Source organism: Panthera leo, chromosome B3 (genome assembly GCF_018350215.1).
Source record: "Panthera leo isolate Ple1 chromosome B3, P.leo_Ple1_pat1.1, whole genome shotgun sequence".
Taxonomy (NCBI): domain Eukaryota; kingdom Metazoa; phylum Chordata; class Mammalia; order Carnivora; family Felidae; genus Panthera; species Panthera leo.
In genome coordinates this window covers 67,617,377-67,635,904 of record NC_056684.1, presented here as the reverse complement: position 1 = coordinate 67,635,904, position 18,528 = coordinate 67,617,377, and the positions used below count along the sequence as shown (strand labels likewise).

The 18,528-nt window shown below is 43.7% G+C and overlaps 1 protein-coding gene across 2 annotated transcripts; it reads right to left on the bottom strand.

Moving 5' to 3' along the window:
• Positions 1–11,894: 11,894 nt before the first annotated feature.
• On the bottom strand, positions 11,895–17,098 carry ACTC1 (actin alpha cardiac muscle 1). 2 transcript variants are annotated; one of them, XM_042942486.1, is made up of 7 exons: positions 17,053–17,098; positions 16,317–16,467; positions 14,840–15,164; positions 14,023–14,184; positions 13,711–13,902; positions 12,719–12,900; positions 11,895–12,220 (listed from the first exon to the last, which is right to left on the bottom strand). In XM_042942486.1, exons 2-7 carry the CDS (start codon positions 16,443–16,445, stop codon positions 12,077–12,079), a joined length of 1,134 nt encoding a protein of 377 aa, XP_042798420.1. In that variant the 5' UTR covers positions 16,446–16,467; positions 17,053–17,098; the 3' UTR covers positions 11,895–12,076. The 2 variants fall into 2 exon arrangements, with proteins under 2 accessions (XP_042798420.1, XP_042798421.1); XM_042942487.1 differs by lacking the exon at positions 17,053–17,098 and adding an exon at positions 16,676–16,784.
• Between the last annotated feature and the right edge of the window lie 1,430 nt (positions 17,099–18,528).

Genomic DNA, 18,528 nt, shown 5'->3' with positions numbered 1-18,528 from the left:
AATGTCCTGGGTAGCCAGCATTGGGTAGAAGACACTGGAAAAGAAGTTCAAAGTGTAGATCCTAAAGTTAAAGATGTCTTGGTAAATTTCGTTATTTTTTAAAATTGCTTTTAAAACTCCTACATGGTACCTGCACTCTCATCTCCTACCCTACATGATGCATACCCTGTCACTATCCAGTAGTATTTCCAAAGCTCTTCAAGTGAACCTGCTAACCCAAGTCCTTGCTGACACTTGCCTGCAGAGTCCATTGCTCATCTACTACTAATGCCATATTTTAATTCAGCTTTACTGAAACCTTCCCTTGGGTCTGTTTCTTTCTGCTTCCCCTCCCCAACCTTGATTCCCATGGAAGCTGCAGTAAAACAATGCAGGACAATAAGCAAACAACATTGCTAAGACCAGGCCACCCTGCTTGCTTCTCACCTGACTCAGCTCTCCTTTGCCAAGCAGGGAAGAGAGCCCAGAACCCCAACAACTGAAGAGAGCCAGTCTTGAACTCTTTATCTGCCTGGTCAGTGTTGCTTGCATCGATTGCACATCAACTGAACTTCTTCTACCATCAGGCTCACTGGTGGCCAAAAGTATACTTCTACAATCTCTCCAATGCTTTTATCCTGTAGCTTCCAAATGAGAGTTTGGTTGCCATGGCAACAGCCAAGTTCCACCAGAAGGAGAAATTCCTTGTATAATGAGCCCAGACCTTGTGAAAATAAAGGAAATCTCATCTAAAATGGAGAGGGGAAGCCCTGAAGGGGGAGCTCTCGTGCATGTACCACTCTTTGAAGCCAGTGTAACCAGCGGGAAGGAGGATCAGAATTATTCTGGCAAAGGAGGACATTTTTCACATAGGAATTTTGTCTCCTGCATTTAAGAAAAGGAAAGAAGATCCCTCCCTGCCCCAGCAACATTGCAGTAACCCCCACTTGTAGCCAATAAGAAACCACAACCTTGAATTCTTGTTCTTCTCCCATAAACTTTTGTTCTAAGCCATGCTCCTACAATATCCTCCTAAAACCCAATAAAAGCTGACCTTCCCTTTGTCCCTTTGGATTTGCTAATGGATCACCATGGCCTGCTTGTCCCAAATTGTAATTCTTCAGGTTTTCTTTGCTTAAATAAAATTACTCTTTGCTCTGTTTCAAGTTAACAATCTTAAGTCGACTATCAACAACTCTTGCCAGTTTTGGCCTAAAAGACTCAAAATTTCTTCACTACCTATCAGTTACTAGGAGATATTTATAGCATTTGTGTCTTGTTAATCACAAAGTGAATCTGACTTATTTCTTTTTAAAACACCTGGCAAATCTGGTCATAGAGAGATCACTGGGTTCCTGGGTCCTGGGCTATACTGGAGTCTGGAAAAAGTCTGGTCAATCACACATACCACCATCCAAAGTTTCTCAGTCTTACCCCCCAGTTTTGTTTAAGTGAAGTCATTGCTCTTCTGAAGCCCTTCTCAGGACCTGTTATATCATATAAAACTCCCAAACTGGAAGTTGGAGCCCTTGCCCACAAACTACCATTTTTCCCTTCTGCTATAGCTCATCCAGTATTGTGTGAATGCCATTTTGTTGCCTTCTGTTGGAGAATTACCCCTCCCTTACTTAATATTGGCCAGTCCGTATGATGAAGATTGTATGACTCAGTCTTTAAGCCTGACCAGACTGAGACTTCCCTGGAAGTTTTGTCAGAAACAGGTAGGAAGACACTGTTGTTTCAGAGGCCTATAAGTTGGTAAACCATGAGTCTTGGGCCATCAGGTCAAACATGTGGGAAAATCTTGTATTAGTCTGCTCAGGCTACTCTAACATAATAGCACTCACTGGGAGGCTTAAACAATAGAAATTAGTTTTCTCACAGTTCTGAAGTCTGGAAGTTCAAGATCTAGGTGCCAGCAGGTTGGTTTCCGGTGAGACGTCTTTACCTGGCTTGCAGACGGCTGCCTCCTTGCTATGACCTCACCTGCCCTTTCATCTGTACATGCACACTCCTTGTACTTTCTCTTCTTATAAGAACACATGTCCTATTGTATTAGGGTTCTACCCTTATCACCTCATTTAATTTTAATTACCTCCTTAAAGGCTCTATCTCCAAACACAGTCCCATTAGGGGTTGGGGTTTCAACATACGAATTTGGGGGGAAATAATTCAGTCCATAACAGATTCCATAGAAGAAATGGAGAGAAAAGTGACATCGTTATAGTCAACTGATGCTGCTTCTCTATTCCATTTTTTTCAGTAATTTTCCTTTTCTCTGTAACTCTATTCTTTTGATTATTTTAAAAAATTCTTTTTCTTAGTTTATTTTTGAGAGAGAGAGAGAGAGAAGGGGAGGGTCAAAGTGAGAGGGAGAGAGAATCCCAAACAGGCTCTGCACTGCCAGGGCAGAGCCCGATGCAGCACTCAAACTCACAAACCGAGAGAGCACGACCTGATCTGAAATCAAGAATCAGACGCTTAACCACTTAACCGATTGAGCCACCCAAGTGCTCCATATTCTTTTGATTATTTAATCTCATTTACATAATGACCATTGCTAAGAGATGACCATTGTTAAGAAAAATGAAGAAATGGTGTTGGGGATGTTAGAAATTAACAAAATAGTCTTTTCATTATAAATTGAGAATAAATATCAGGATCTCTATAGGTTATTTACATTGCATCTTAACCAAAGACACATTTGCTATAGACCTCTCAAATATTCTACACATGTGACGATAGCCTTAAAAAAACAAACTTGGGGCACCTGGGTGGCTCAATCGTTTAAGCGTTTGGCCCTAGCTCAGGGCATGATCTCACGGTTCATGAGTTCGAACCTTGCATCGGGCTCTGTGCTGACAGCTTAGAGCCTGGAGCCTGTCTTCAGATTCTGTGTCTCCCTCTCTCTTTGCCCTTCCCCTGCTCGCTCTCTCTCTCTTTCTCTCAAAAATAAATAAAACATTAAAAAAAACTTTGTTGCCTCACTGTCTTCCTGCAGCACAATTTTGAGAATATTTAGCTGTTCTAGTATCTTATACATATCACCAAGCAAAGATGAGAAAACCTCAGAATTCAACAAGATCCATGTGCTTATCACTTATGCATATATCAGATGTTGATTCCAAAAACTTCTACTTTTAAGGAGAAAAAACAATATCTATTCCCTTTCCATTCATACATGGAAAGAACCTAGGCAATAGCCCAGCCAGTTGCCTAAAGTTGAAGTATTCATTCTATAATCTGAGGATAAAATTCATAATACTTATGTATTCAATTTAGGAAATGAAAAAAAAAAGGACACAGAGACTGGTTAAGTCATCTCCTCATATATGCCCCAATTCCATCTTCTTGGTTAATACCTAGCTTTTAAGCCAATCTATTTATGCTATGGGACACAGCTGGGGGTGGGGGGTTTGAAAGGGTACCATTTTACTTATTATTTAATGCTTAATGCAAAGAAGGACTTCCATTCCTCTATGCTAAACATGGAGCTCTAAACTCTGACTCCTTAAGCACAGAAAATGTGCTTTGATTCACCTTTGTGTCCCCTGAAACTACTACTGCCCAGAGTCAGGAATCAAGAGATACTTTGGGAGTGAATATTATAAAGACACAATTATGACCTTGAATAATGACATTGGCAACTTTACTAAAGATATCTGATGGGGGGAGGAGGAGCCAAGATGGCGGAACAGTGTGGAAGTTTTTTGTGTGTCTCACATCCATGAGATACAGCCAGACCAACACTAAACCGTCCTGCACACCTAGAAAACTGATTTGAGGATTAACGCAACAATCTGCACAACCTGAACCACAGAATTCAGCAGGTATGTGGCGCAGAGAGGTGAACCGGGGGAGAAGCTGCGGAGGTCAGGAGGTATTTTTGTGTGTGGAGAGAGGACGGTGGTGGGGGAGGGGGAGGGGATACGGGAAAAACAACATCCCCAAAAAAGCAGCTGGAGAGAAAGTGGAAAAGTGGAAACAGCCGTAGGGACTGAACGAGAAAGGAGAAAGGAGAGGGTTTAAATTCCATTAAGACTATAAACAGGGGGAGCATAGAGTCTTAACTCCACAGCTCAATACCTGGCAGTGCTCTGGTGAGAAAGGCAAATCCCCAGGAGCAGAGTGGAGTCCAGGGTTCTTCAGGCCACACGGGAGAGGCGGTTGCCCTGCTGGGAGGACACCTGGTAGAGGCTGTGTGGTCCCCCAAAGATAAGGCCCCAGTGGACCCGGGAGAACAACCACATTCGCTGGTGCTGGAACAAGGTCATTAAGGGTGAAGCCTGGTGCCAGATGTGTGTTGTGATTTTCCATAATCCCTGAAATTCTGATGCTACACCATCTTGCAAACTTTTTCTGGGGCGGACTGGCACCCGGCTGCAGTCTCTGGGCATCGGCAGCAGCCCGGTCCAGCAAATGTTCCTGGGTGCGGCCAGCACCTGGCCATTGCTTGGTGAGACCCTCCTGCAGAGCGGCCTAACCGGTCAAAGCCGCAGTCCCTCAGAAGTAAGGGTCGGGGAAAAACAGCCGCAGCTGAGACGAAACTCAGGAGGGAGGTGTTGCCTGGGGCTTGGTCACAGACTGTGTAAAAGCAGGGAGTGGATGGAAGCTGAAGACAAAGGACAGGTGCGCGATTGCTGATGGGGAGATCAGATCTGATACAAGACAGTGGGTAACGAGGTGATGCCACGGGCAATGCTTCCGCGCATGCGCATACGCACCTACAAGCGCCTCAAGAATCCACCCCAGTAAGCTAAGCAGCGCCATCTAGTGGAGAACGGAGCCGTTACACTAAACCCTGCCCAACTGGGCCAACCTCGCTCTTCAGGAACACCAGTCTCTCCGCCTGCTTAGTTTATGGACTATAAAGCACTTCATAGTTTGACTCCTAGGGGAAAACGAAGTAATTTCAGTCTGTTCGCTGGTCCATTTATTCAATTTTCTTTCCTTCTTTCTCTCTTTCTTCTTTTTTCTTTTTTTGTTCCTTTTCTTGAATACAGAAAGAGAAAAAATTCATTTTTATTTTAAATTTCTTTAAAAATATTTTTCTTTAATTTTTTTCTACTATATTTTTTACTTTTGTGTAAATTTTTTCAAATTCTATTTTCCTTACATCATTTAATTTTAGTCTACTTCAGTGTATTCATTTTTTCAAATTTTCAAACGATTTCCTTTTTATTCTTTCCCATTTTTTCTCTAATCTTTCAAGCCCCTTTCAACACCCAGACCAAAACACACCTAGGATCTAGCATCATTTATTTGATTTTTTGTGTGTGTTTTTAATTTTTTAATTTTAATACTTTTTTAATTTTAATTTTTTTACCTCATTAATTCCTTTTCTCCCTTCAATATGATGAAATGAAGGACTTCACCCCAAAAGAAAGAGCAGGAGGAAATGACAGCCAGGGACTTAACCAAAACAGATACAAGCAAGAAGTCTGAACCAGAATTTATAATCATGGTAATAAGAATACGAGCTGAAGTCAAAAATAGAATTGCTTTCTGTGGATATAAAAGAAGTGAAAGGTAGTCAGGATGAAATAAAAAATGCTATAACTGAGCTGCAATCTCGAATGGATGCTGCAGTGGCAAGGATGGATGAGGCAGAACAGAGAATCAGTGATATAGAGGACAAACTTACAGAGACTAATGAAGCAGAAAAAAAGAGGGAGATGAAGGCAAAAGAGCACGATTTAAGAATTAGAGAAATCAGTGACTCATTAAAAAGGAACAACATCAGAATCATAGGGGTCCCAGAAGAGGAAGAGAGAGAAATAAGGATTTTGTGAGCAAATCATAGTGGAGAACTTTTCTAACCTGGGGAAAGACACAGACATCAACAAAAACCGACCATCAACAAGGCATATCATAGTCAAATTCACAAAATACTCAGGCAAGGAGAGAATCATGAAAGCAGCAAGGGGAAAAAAGTCCTTAACCTACAAGGGAGGACAGATCAGGTTTGCATCAGATCTATCCACAGAAACTTGGCAGGCCAGAAAGAGTGGCAGGATATATTCAATGTGTGGAATCAGAAAAATATACAGCCAAGAATTCTTTATCCAGGAGGCTGTCATTCAAAATAGAAGAAAAGATAAAAAGTTTCCCAGACAAACAAAAATTAAAGGAGTTTGTGACCATTAAACCAGGCCTGCAAGAAATTTTAATAGAGACTCTCTGAGGGGAGAAAAGATGGAAAAAACAAAAACAAAAACAAATAAATAAAGACCAAAAGCAACAAAGACTAGAAAGGACCAGAGAACACCACCAGAAACTCCAACTCTATAAGCAACATAAATTCAGCAATAAATTCATATCTTTCAGTACTCACTCTAAATGTCAATAGACTCAATGCTCCAATCAAAAGACATAGGGTAACAGATTGGATAAGAAAACAAGATCCATCTATATGCTATTTACAAGAGACCCACTTTAGACCTAAAGACATCTTCATATTGAAAGTAAGGGGATAGAGAACCATCTATCATGCTAATGGTCAACAAAAGAAAGCCAGAATACTGGCTTAATTCAGACAATCTAGACTTTAAAATAAAGACTGTATCAAGAAACGAAGAAGGGCATTATATCATAATTAAGGGGTCTATCCACCAAGAAGATGTAACAACTGTAAACATTAATGTGCCAAATGTGGAAGCACCCAAATATAAAAATCAATTAATCATAAACATAAAGAAACTCATTGATAGTAGTACGAAATTGTAGGGGACTTCAACACCTCACTCACAGCAATAGACAGATCATCTAATCAAAAAATCAACAAGGAAACAATGGCTTTGAATGACACACTGGACCAGATGGACTTAACAGATATATTCAGAACATTTCATCCTAAAGCAGCAGAATATACATTCTTCTCCAATGCACATGGAACATTCTCCAGAATAGACCACATACTGGACACAAATCAGCCCTAAGTAAGTATGAAAAGATGGAGATCATACTGTGCACATTTTCAGACCACAACCCCATGGAACTCGAAATCAACCACAAGAAAAAATTTGGAAAGATAACAAATACTTGGAGACTAAAGAACATCCTACTAAAGAATGAATGGGTTAACCAAGAAGTTAAAGAGGAAATTAAAAAGTTCATGGAAGTCAATGAAAATGATAACACCACAACCCAAAACCTCTGGGATGCAGGAAAGGTGGTCATAAGAGGAAAGTATATAGCAATCCAGGCCTTCCTAAAGAAGGAAGAAAGATCTCAGATATACAACCTAACCTTATGCCTTAAAGAGCTGGAAAAAGAATAGCAAATAAAACCCAAAACCATCAGAAGACAGAAAATAATAAAGATTAGAGCAGAAATTAATGCTATCAAAACCAAACAACAACAACAACAACAACAACAACAACAAAAAAAACAGTAGAAAGATCAATGAAACCAGAAGCTGGTTCTTTGAAAGAATTAACAAAATTGATAAACCACTAGCCAGTTCGATCAAAAAGAAAAAGGAAAGGACCCACATAAATAAAATCAAGAATGAAAGAGGAGAGATCACAACCAACACAGCAGAAATAAAAACAATAATAAGAGAATATTATGAGCAATTATATGCCAATAAAATGGGCAATCTGGAAGAAATGAACAAATTCCTAGAAACATATACACTACCAAAACTGAAAGAGGAAGAAACAGAAAATTTGAACAGACCCATAACCAGTAAGGAAATCGAATTAGTAATCAAAAATCTCCCAAAAACAAGAGTCCAGGGCCAGATGGCTTTCCAGGGAAATTCTACCAAACATTTAAGGAAGAGTTAACACCAATTCTCTTGAAGCTGTTCCAAAAAATAGAAATGGAAGGAAAACTTCCAAACTCTTTCTATGAAGCCAGCATTACCTTGATTCCAAAACCAGACAGAGACTCCACTAAAAAAGGAGAACTATAGACCAATTTCCCTGGTGAACATGGATGCAAAAATCCTCAACAAGATATTAGCCAACCAGATCCAACAATACGTTAAAAAAATTATTCACCACGACCAAGTGGGATTTATACCTGGGATGCAGGTCTGGTTCAATATCCACAAAACAATCAATGTGATTAATCACATCAATAAAAGAAAGGACAAGAACCATATGATCCTCTCAATAGATAGAAAGCATTTGACAAAATACAGCATCTTTCTTGATAAAAACCTTCGAGAAAGTAGGGATAGAAGGATCATACCTCGAGATCATAAAAGCCATATATGAAAGACCCAACACTAATATCATCCTCAATGGGGAAAAACTGAGAGCTTTCCCCCTAAGGTCAGGAACGCGACATAAGTGTCCATTCTCACCAGTTATTCAACATAGTATTGGAAGTCTTAGCCTCTGCCATCAGACAACACAAAGAAATAAAAGTCATCCAAATCCGCCAGGAGATCAAACTTTCACTCTTCGCAGATGACATGATACTCTATATGGAAAACCCAAAAGATTCCACCAAAAAACTGCTAGAACTGATTCAAGAATTCAGCAAAGTGGCAGGAGATAAAATCAATGCACAGAAATTGGTTGCATTCCTATACACCAACAATGAAGCAACAGAAAGAGAAATCAAGAAATTGATCCCATTTACAATTGCACCAAAACCCATAAAACACCTAGGAATAAATCTAACCAAAGAGGTGAAAAATCTATACACTGAAAACTGTAGAAAGCTTATGAAATAAATTGAAGAACACACAAAAAAATGGAAAAAGATTCCATGCTCCTGGATAGAAAGAACAAATATTGTTAAAATGTCGATACTACCCAAAGCAATCTATCTACATATTCAGTGCAATCCCTATCAAAATAACACCAGGATTTTTCACAGAGCTAGAACAAATAATCCTAAAATTTGTATGGAACCAGAAAAGACCCTGAATAGCCAAAGCAAACTTGAAAAAGAAAACCAAAGCAGGAGGCATCACAACCCCAGACTTCAAGCAATACTACAAACCTGTAATCATCAAGACAGTATGGTACTGGCACAAAAACAGACACTCAGATCGGTGGAACAGAATAGAGAACCAAGAAATGGACCCACAAACATATGGCCAACTTATCTTTGACAAAGCAGGAAAGAATATCCAATGGAATCAAGACAGTCTCTTCAGCAAGTGGTGCTGGGAAACTGGGCAGTGACATGCAGAAGAATGAACCTGGACCATTTTCTTACACCAACCACAAAAATAAACTCAAAATGGATGAAAGACCTCAATGTAAGACAGGAAGCCATCACAATCCTTGGGGAGAAAGCAGGCAAAAACCTCTTTGATCTTGGCCACAGCAACTTCCTACTCAACACGTCTCCAGAGGCAAGGGAAACAAAAGCAAAAATGAACTACTGGGACCTTACCAAAATAAAAAGCTTCTGCATAGCGAAGGGAACAATCAGCAAAACTAAAAGACAACTGACAGAGTGGGAGAAGATATTTGCAAATGACATATCAGATAAAGGGTTAACATCCAAAATCTATCAAGAACTTATCAAACTCAACACCCAAAAAATAAATAATCCAGTGAAGAAATGGGCGAAAAACATGAATAGACACTTGTCCAAGGAAGACATCCAGATGGCCAACTGACACATGAAAAAATGCTCAACATCACTCATCATCAGGGAAATACAAATCAAACCACAATGAGATATACCACCTGACATCTGTCAGAATGGCTAACATTAGCAACTCAGGCAACAACAGATGTTGGCGAGGATGTGGAGAAAGAGGATCTCTTTTGCATTGCTGGTGGGAATGCAAGCTGGTTCAGCCATTCTGGAAAACGGTATGGAGGTTCCTCAAAAAATTAAAAATAGAACTACCCTATGACCCAGCAACTGCACTACTAGGTATTTATCCAAGGGCTACAGGTATGTTGTTTCAAAGGGGCACATGCACCCCAATGTTTATAGCAGCACTATCAATAATAGCCAAAGTATGGAAAGACCCCAAATGTCCATCGAGGGATGAATGGATAAAGAAGAAGTGGTATATATAAACAATGGAGTATTACTCAGAAACCAAAAAGAATGAAATTTTGCCATTTGCAACAACCTGGATGGAACTAAAGGGGATTATGCAAAACGAAATTAGTCAGAGAAAGACAAATATCATATGACTTCACTCATATGAGGACTTTAAGAGACAAAACAGATGAACACAAGGGAAGGGAAACAAAAATAATATAAAAACAGGGAGGGGAAAAAACATAAGAGACACTTAAATATGGAGAACAAACAGAGGGTTACTGGAAGGGTTGTGGGAGGGGGGGTGGGCTAAATGGATAAGGGGCATTAAGGAATCTACTCCGGAAATCATTGTTGCACTATATGCTAACTAATTTGGGTGTAAATTAAAAAAAAAAATTAAAAAAATAAGATGTCTGATGAGCCCCAAACATGCAAAATTTTGAATCCAGACTCCCAAAAGGCTAGGTGATAGAATTAATGCATGACTGAAGGTTTATGTATGTTTATAACATTATGAGTATAGTTTAAAACTAAAGATTTATGACTAAAGATGCTTTGAGGAACACCATTAGATAAGATGTCAGAAAATCTGGCTTCCTAGCTTGGGTATTCCACAAACTGTGTTAATACTGTACTAGCTGCTTAATCTTTCTGTCTTGATTCCCTCATCAATATTTAAGTTTAAATACATCCATTCAAATGCTCCAACAGTTCATGAACAATTAACTTGAAAATGAAAAATTTTAGAGCTTTTGCAATTAGGTGGAAATCTACCTTTCCAAAGTGATTTCCTAAGTCATCAGCTCCCACCAGCCTGCCCTGTGCCTTGTTTGCTAGCTTCTGTCCCCTTATTTATGTTTTTGAGAGAGAGATGACTGGGAGAGGGGCAGAGAGAGATGAAGAGAGAGAGAGAAGCCCAAGCAGGCTCCATGCTGTCAGTGTGGAGCCCATGTGGGGTTTGAACTCATGAGCTGTGAGATCATGACCTGAGCCGAAGTCAGATGCTTAACCGAGTTACCCAGGCACCCCTCACCTCTGTACTTCTTAACCATTCTTCAAGACTCAGACCCATGTCCATCTCCTTGAAGTCTCCCAGACCACACACATTGGGAGTTTACACATAGTGTAGGTGAGCTCCTCAAGGACAAAGCATGACTGATTGCTTTGGATGCTGCTCCCAGCAGCCCCCACAGCATATGTTGCAGAGTCCAGCATGAAATAAAAGGAATATTGTGGCTTTCCACTCCCCTTGATCCTTCAGACTTCCTGGCCTTCACTACACTCAACCCAAAATTCCAAGATTTCAAAGATATGAAGAGACTGACGACTTATGTCCCACAAATTAGTTACTGATGAGGCAAAAGGATCTGGTACCTGTTTCCTCACGTTTAGTTTGAATACGCACAATGATCTTGATTTGTTTAGGGAATGTTTAGAACTGGATGTGGCTGGGCTTAACCGTGAGCCAGCCTCAGTGTTTCACCATTAACATGCATAGCCCTTGGAAGGACAACTGAGGAATCCGGCATTGAGAATTTAAGCTAACTTACTTAAAACTTCCTCATTACCAATGTGTATGTGGTTTCTACAAAGTTACGAAAACAACTGGAGCCTATATGAAAACAACTTTCACTGTCATCCATAGTAACTAATCTTAAAGTATTGTGAAATCCGATTTCATTTCTCGCTTATGTGGAGCTGAAGTTAATCTACTTTTCACATGTGAAATATATTCATGATTCTGTCCCAAAGTGGAAAATTGATATTTAGTATTGTTAAGCCCCCGCTAAATGTCACACTAATTCATCGGCTCAACTTTGTGCTACTGTAATATTACAGTGCTCATGGGGTCAAAGCCACCAATATATGAATTCACAGACTGAAGTGAGCAGACACTGGCTCCTCCCCATGCCTACCAGAAAAAGAAAGATGAGAGACTTTCGTATGTTGCAAGTCCGGGTCTGGTTTATTTATAAAGCAATAAATATTAGAAGCACAAATAAATTGCACATGTGTAAACAAACTGTACAATGATTGATGAGAGATAAGGGAGGGTGGTTCAGAAGATTCCAAGAAGCATAATACTGTCATCCTGAATGTAAGGTAGACTAAGAGAGAAGGCACCTTAGAAGCATTTGCGGTGGACGATGGACGGGCCTGCCTCATCATACTCTTGCTTGCTAATCCACATCTGCTGGAAGGTGGACAGGGAAGCCAGGATGGAGCCCCCGATCCAGACAGAGTACTTACGCTCAGGGGGAGCAATAATCTGCAGGAAGGAAAGAAAAACTTCCAGTGAACTCTCACATTCCAGGCAACAGATCAAGCAACATGCCAGAGAGAGAGATTCTCCAAAAAAAATATTAGATGTTAATTCATTGTAACGTGAGATGCTTCATACCAGAAACTAATATGACTGAATTGAGTTTTACACACTGTCCTCTATTTCATTATTTCCATTATCAAAAGCTCTACAAAATAGAATTGCCCCACTTCCCTGAACTAGAGTATAATGTGGCAACAAGCTATATGCATGATAGAGGACAGCCCAAAAGTTGGGGACTTTTAAAACATGTCCGAAGATTTAGATTTTTTTTTCCTTCCAAGATTTATTATTATCTGCTGCTTGAAAATGTTTTTAAAGTCTCCTATCTCAGGAAAAGTGCTAGAAAAGCTAGTAAAGTTTATAGTAGGTGGGAAGCAAAATGTGAGTTCTACTTGGAATACTAAGTCCTGCCTTGGCTCTCACACCACAGGAGTTCTTTACCTTAATCTTCATGGTGCTGGGAGCCAGGGCAGTGATTTCCTTCTGCATGCGATCAGCAATACCAGGGTACATAGTGGTACCTCCAGATAAGACATTGTTGGCATACAGGTCCTTGCGGATATCAATGTCACACTTCATGATACTGTTATAAGTTGTTTCATGGATGCCAGCAGATTCCATACCTAGAAATATGTTTAAAAAAAAAATCAAAGTGCACTCAGGCCAGGAGCCCAGGTGGAGGGAAGAAAAGAGGACTCCTTTGTGTTGATAAACACATTTGTCTCCCATTTGTCTCTGAAACATATGTCCCTCTATAAGATGTTCCACACTGCAAGGCATTTGTGGAACAGGTGTGTCTAAAAGTGCTGACAGTTAATCCACAACAGATTCTGCCAAGACACAAACAACTGTGTTTAGCACCTGTTTGGAGCGAACACGTGCTGTATCCATCAGATGTATGGAGATATATTTGGAAAGGGTGAGACATACATTAAAATTAATGCAGTTTTTATTTATGGACCAAGATAAGATCCCGACAAGCTTCCTCTTAGAAATCATTCCCGAGGAAAGACATGTGGTGAAATACAAGGGTCCAGTTATTACAACGAGTATGATCATTGTTGGATTTCATGATAAGTAACTTCAGAGGGAAGTCCAGCTACATGGTAATGGAACTTACCGGAATAAGTCAGCACTTCTGAGTAATCATTCCTTTCCTGCCGATTCGGATTATTCAACTACTATTCTGTCAGAGCCTCTATTTGGACATGAAGTCAATGTGTCATCCTTTATCATATCACTGCCACATTACAGTATGGCCATCCTTGTAATGGGCCGTTGGGATCTGAGGCTGAGCTGTGTGGGACTCTAAGCTATGACTTCTTTTAACTCAAGAGCCTCCTAATCCTTCTTGATTATAATAGACTTTACTCTGGGACACCCCCAGATTTCTAGAGAAAAGCTGTGCATGTGCACCAGACGCTACAACTCACCAATGAAGGAGGGCTGGAATAGTGTCTCAGGGCAGCGGAAGCGCTCGTTGCCAATAGTGATGACTTGGCCATCGGGCAGCTCATAACTCTTCTCCAGGGAGGAGGAAGAGGCAGCCGTGGCCATTTCATTCTCAAAATCCAGGGCAACATAGCACAGCTTCTCTTTAATGTCACGGACAATTTCCCGTTCAGCTGCAGAAATAAAGGTTATCACAGTCAAGTTCTGAAGAATGAAGTAGGTAGATTCTCTGGTGGAGGAAAAAAGCAGACACGATGCTGTGGCAGAGGAGACACATACACACACACACTCACCGGTGGTGACAAAGGAGTAGCCACGCTCAGTGAGGATCTTCATGAGGTAGTCAGTGAGATCCCGACCAGCCAGATCCAGACGCATGATGGCATGGGGCAAAGCGTAGCCCTCATAGATGGGAACGTTGTGAGTTACACCATCCCCAGAGTCCAGAACAATGCCTGTCAGGAGAAACAGACAAGAACAAAGTAAATCTCCAAGGACACCACTGCTCTAGCTGTGTCAAAGCCTACTTCCAATCTTGGCTAAAAGATACTCGCACTGGGCATGGGTCCAGATAAAATTAGATCCCTTACACACAAAGAATAAAAATGAGCATAACGAGTGCTAAATCTGAAGCCAGCAACAGCTCACCCTTTTAAATATTGTAGTAGAAAAATTTCCCCAGGACACTTTCAAATGACCATCCCTTCTACCAGCCATTAGCACATTATGTAAGTATCCAGGCATGGATACTTTCCTCCCATCCAACAAACACGTGTTCTCTCTTTTTTGACTCAGACCCTGTAGGAAACGTTGGTTCTCCTTGGGGATGTTTGCCCAGGGACTGTGATGGTATGGAGCACATTGTGAGGAGCCTTAATACATTATATCACATGCTTTAGGAAAGGTAAGGATCTAACTCCATGTGCTTTCCATCGTTAGAAATGCATGTGATCTGAAACTGTTGTTACCTCTCTCTCTTATCTCGGACACCTTCCCAGGGAGTGTGAGGGCAGGGATCATTCCTTTTGCAACTGGGGAAGCTGATTCATAGCAAGGTCAGTGCCTTAGGAATGTGCTTAATCAGTGACTGTCTCCACAGCCCAGACATACCTGTGGTACGGCCAGAAGCATACAGGGACAGCACCGCCTGGATGGCTACGTACATGGCAGGGACATTGAAGGTCTCAAACATGATCTGAGTCATCTTCTCACGGTTGGCCTTAGGGTTCAGTGGGGCCTCAGTCAGCAGGGTGGGGTGCTCCTCAGGGGCCACGCGGAGCTCGTTGTAGAAGGTATGGTGCCAGATCTTCTCCATGTCATCCCAGTTGGTGATGATGCCGTGCTCAATGGGGTACTTGAGAGTTAGGATACCTCGCTTGCTCTGGGCCTCATCACCCACGTAGGAGTCCTTCTGACCCATACCCACCATGACTCCCTAGAAGAAGAAGAAGATGGGAAAGTCAAGCTTCCACTATTTCAGGAATATAACAGATGCCTCATAAATTTACATCTAACTGGCCAAGTCAAGGAACATCTTATAAATACCAAAAATAACAAAAAATAGAATTTTACCTCAATTTAGAAATATCATTTAAAATCAATCTAGTACCTTCCCCCTATCTACCCCCCCCCAATCCCCAGGTATAATTCTATTCTTTAAAATATAACTAGGGAAAGAGGAATGAAGCTACTTCACCAAAGAAGTACAGCCTCACCTCATTTTAAAAATACCATAATGCCTTCATTAAATTATTAAGTCCATCGCCCATGTCAACTAGAATATAAATGACTGAATTAATGACACATCGCATTTCTCCTAAGAAAAGATTTTGACATTTATCAAGTGAACATAAAAAGATGGGCTGATATGCCATTATCACTCCACAAGCGAAATCCAGCCTGCCCAGAGCTGGCCTGCAGTACCCATCAGTCACCACCACTGAGGCATACAGCTCTAGCCCTGGCAACCTGTCTGGCCAGGCATGTGGCAAAGCCAGAGAGCGTGGCATTTCTTTTAATAAGCAAGGTGGTATGTCACTATCCCCATGGCACTTACTGCCTCTGTCACGCCTGGCTTCTAAAAATGCAGCAGCCAGGAAGCAGACAGATTACATCCTCTGAGAGCCCAGAAAGCTGGCTGTGAACGGAGGGAGGAATGTGGGCTGGGTCCCGGTTGGTGGAGAGAAGTTGTATCATTGCAAGTTTTGAGCAGGACTGAAAAGGGAGGCCGAGGGAAAGACTGGAGTGTGGAAGGGGCAGAGAAAAGGCGGAGTACTGAACATGAAGGTGCGGAGTGGAGGGGCGAAGCCGCTGACTTTTCACACAAGGAGTGGGCCCCTTGGAGAGCTCTGTCCCTGAAAGGTGGAAGGGGGACCCGTGCACACTGGGCGGTGTGAGTATTGTTTGTCCTGGCTTGGATCTGAGGCTAATCCATCTTTTCCTTATTTGACCCGAGCAGTTCATGACACAGGGGCGTCAGGTGAGACAGTTCCTGGATTGCTGGCCTGAGGAAGTGGCAGGAAGGGGTGCGGAGTGGGGCTGGGGACCGCCCCAGGTAAGAGCAGGCCAGTCGGGGCGGGAGGTTTACCTGGTGGCGCGGGCGGCCCACGATGGACGGGAAGACGGCACGGGGCGCGTCATCCCCAGCGAAGCCCGCCTTCACCAGCCCGGAGCCGTTGTCGCACACAAGAGCGGTGGTCTCCTCGTCGTCGCACATCCTGGCACAGCTTCGGCGGGGTCTGCAGGTGGAGAACCGGGTGGCCCGCCCTCACTGCCTGCGGTGGCGCTGGCCTCCTCCCGCCCGGAGGAAAGGACAGAGCAGAGGAGGGTTGGGGGCGACGGGGGGAACGCCTGCCGTCTCCCTTCCCGTCGGGGCGGGAGAGGAAGGGTGGGAGGAGGCTGCGGAGGTTGAGGGGGACGTGCATAGAGCAGGGGAGCGGAGCCCACCCAGGCTCCCCCGGCCAGGAGTCACGTTCTGTCCCGGGGGCAGGAGGCACCGTCACCCCTTAGCAAGCCCTCCCCAGCCCTTCACATGTTTGCCCTTCCGCGAACTGAGAGCCCCCCTGGGTCCCAACCACACCCCCACGCCCAAGCCCCCGCTGGAGGGAAACGCGCACGACAGCAGGGACCCCAAACGCCCCGTGGGGGCGGGGGCCGCAGGGTTCGCGTTCTGCGCGCCCCTCTCTTGTTGTGACGACCCGGGACAACAGAAGTTAGAACCAAATCCAGAAGTTTGGTCTTTAAAAAAAAAAAAAAAAAAAAAAAAAGTGGCGGCGCGGCAGTAGCGGGGCCCGCCGGCTCGGGGCGGGCGGGCGCTGACTCACCGTCCGCGGGTCGGGCTCGGCTCGGCTCGGGCGGCAGGCGCTGGGAGGCCGGCGCGGGGCGCGCCGCTTTATAGTGCGCTGACGGACGGGGTCAGTTGGAGCGGCCGGGGGCAGGGGTGGGGGGCCTGGCCGGCCACCTTGCCTTATTTGGTCGCCTTCGCACCACTGAGGAGCGCCCAGGCCATTCATGGAGCCAAGGGCAGGGGAGAGGATCAGCCAGGGGGCTCCCAGACCATGTAAGGAAGGGGAGGGGGCAACCAGGGGGATGGCCAAATAGGGAGCGAGGGAGGGGCGGGCGGCGAAGGGTAGGGGGCAGGGGAAGACTGAATGACGCCAGCCCACCTCCTCCCCCTTCTTGGATGGAGGTGCACCCTGGGTGTGCTGTGGGTTTGTTCCTCCGCGGCCCCGCCAGCCTGAGACAATAAGCCACATACAAGCCGGAAGGCTTGGCTCTCTTCCCTCTGCTGAGGGGTCCTGACAGCTGGACCGGGACAGCAAAGGAGCGACAGCAGCTTCTCATCTTCCAGGACTGGAAGTCCTGGCACTCTTCGTGGGCGCTCAAGGCACCACACCAGTACATTTGGGTGGCCAGAAAAGGGGCACCTGGGACAGGTCACCCTTCTGGACTAGTCCCCACCGGCCTGGGTGACTTGATTCAGGTTGCTGGTGTCACGCTCCTCTAGGTCAGAAAGCGGAGGTTAACCAAGGCCACCCTGACCCCCGGCTCATGCGTGGCTTCGGGTGTGGCTAGGGAAGAGGCTCAGAACTGCAGTAAGATCCTGGCCAAGTCTTGCTGGAGAAGGGGCCAGGTTTCCCCCAGCACAGAGAGCTGGTGGCTCTCCCCCTACTGCCAAGGTTCTGCTCAAATTCAGACTCCTGTCTTCAGGCTAGAAAAGGATCCCCTACTGCCAAAGTGAAAGAAGGAGGGAATGCCAGAAGTGGTGTGTGCACTTGGCTGGTGGATAGATGAACATCTGTAAACTGGGGGCAAAGGCCTTTATGCCAGGTGGAGACGAGACTGAAAGAGCAAATATTCTTGTCAAGAAGGTTCAACCAAATGCACACATCACAGGACAGCAGAGTTAGAAAAGCAGAGCCTTGCCTCCATGCCACCCCCACCCCTTGAACTACTGAATCAGAATTGGCAAGATGCCCAGTTGATTTCTACGTACATAAGAGTGTGAGAAGCAGTGGTATAAATGACAGCGGCTCCTTCATGCAAACACATGTAGAAGGACTACATCTTGGGACTTTGGAGAAGGGAACAGAGAGATGACATGAACCGGGGAGAGGAGAAAGGAACAGAGAGACCTAAGAAGGACACACACGCATCACTGATTCGCTGTGGGGTGCCCTGTGTTCTCGGTTCTTGACTGGCACTTTGATTTTTAATGCTTGTGTTCTCCCTCCCGCTCACACCAGTTAAAAATAGAAAACTGGGCACAAGGCATTCATCTCTAGAGTGGTCTTGGATTG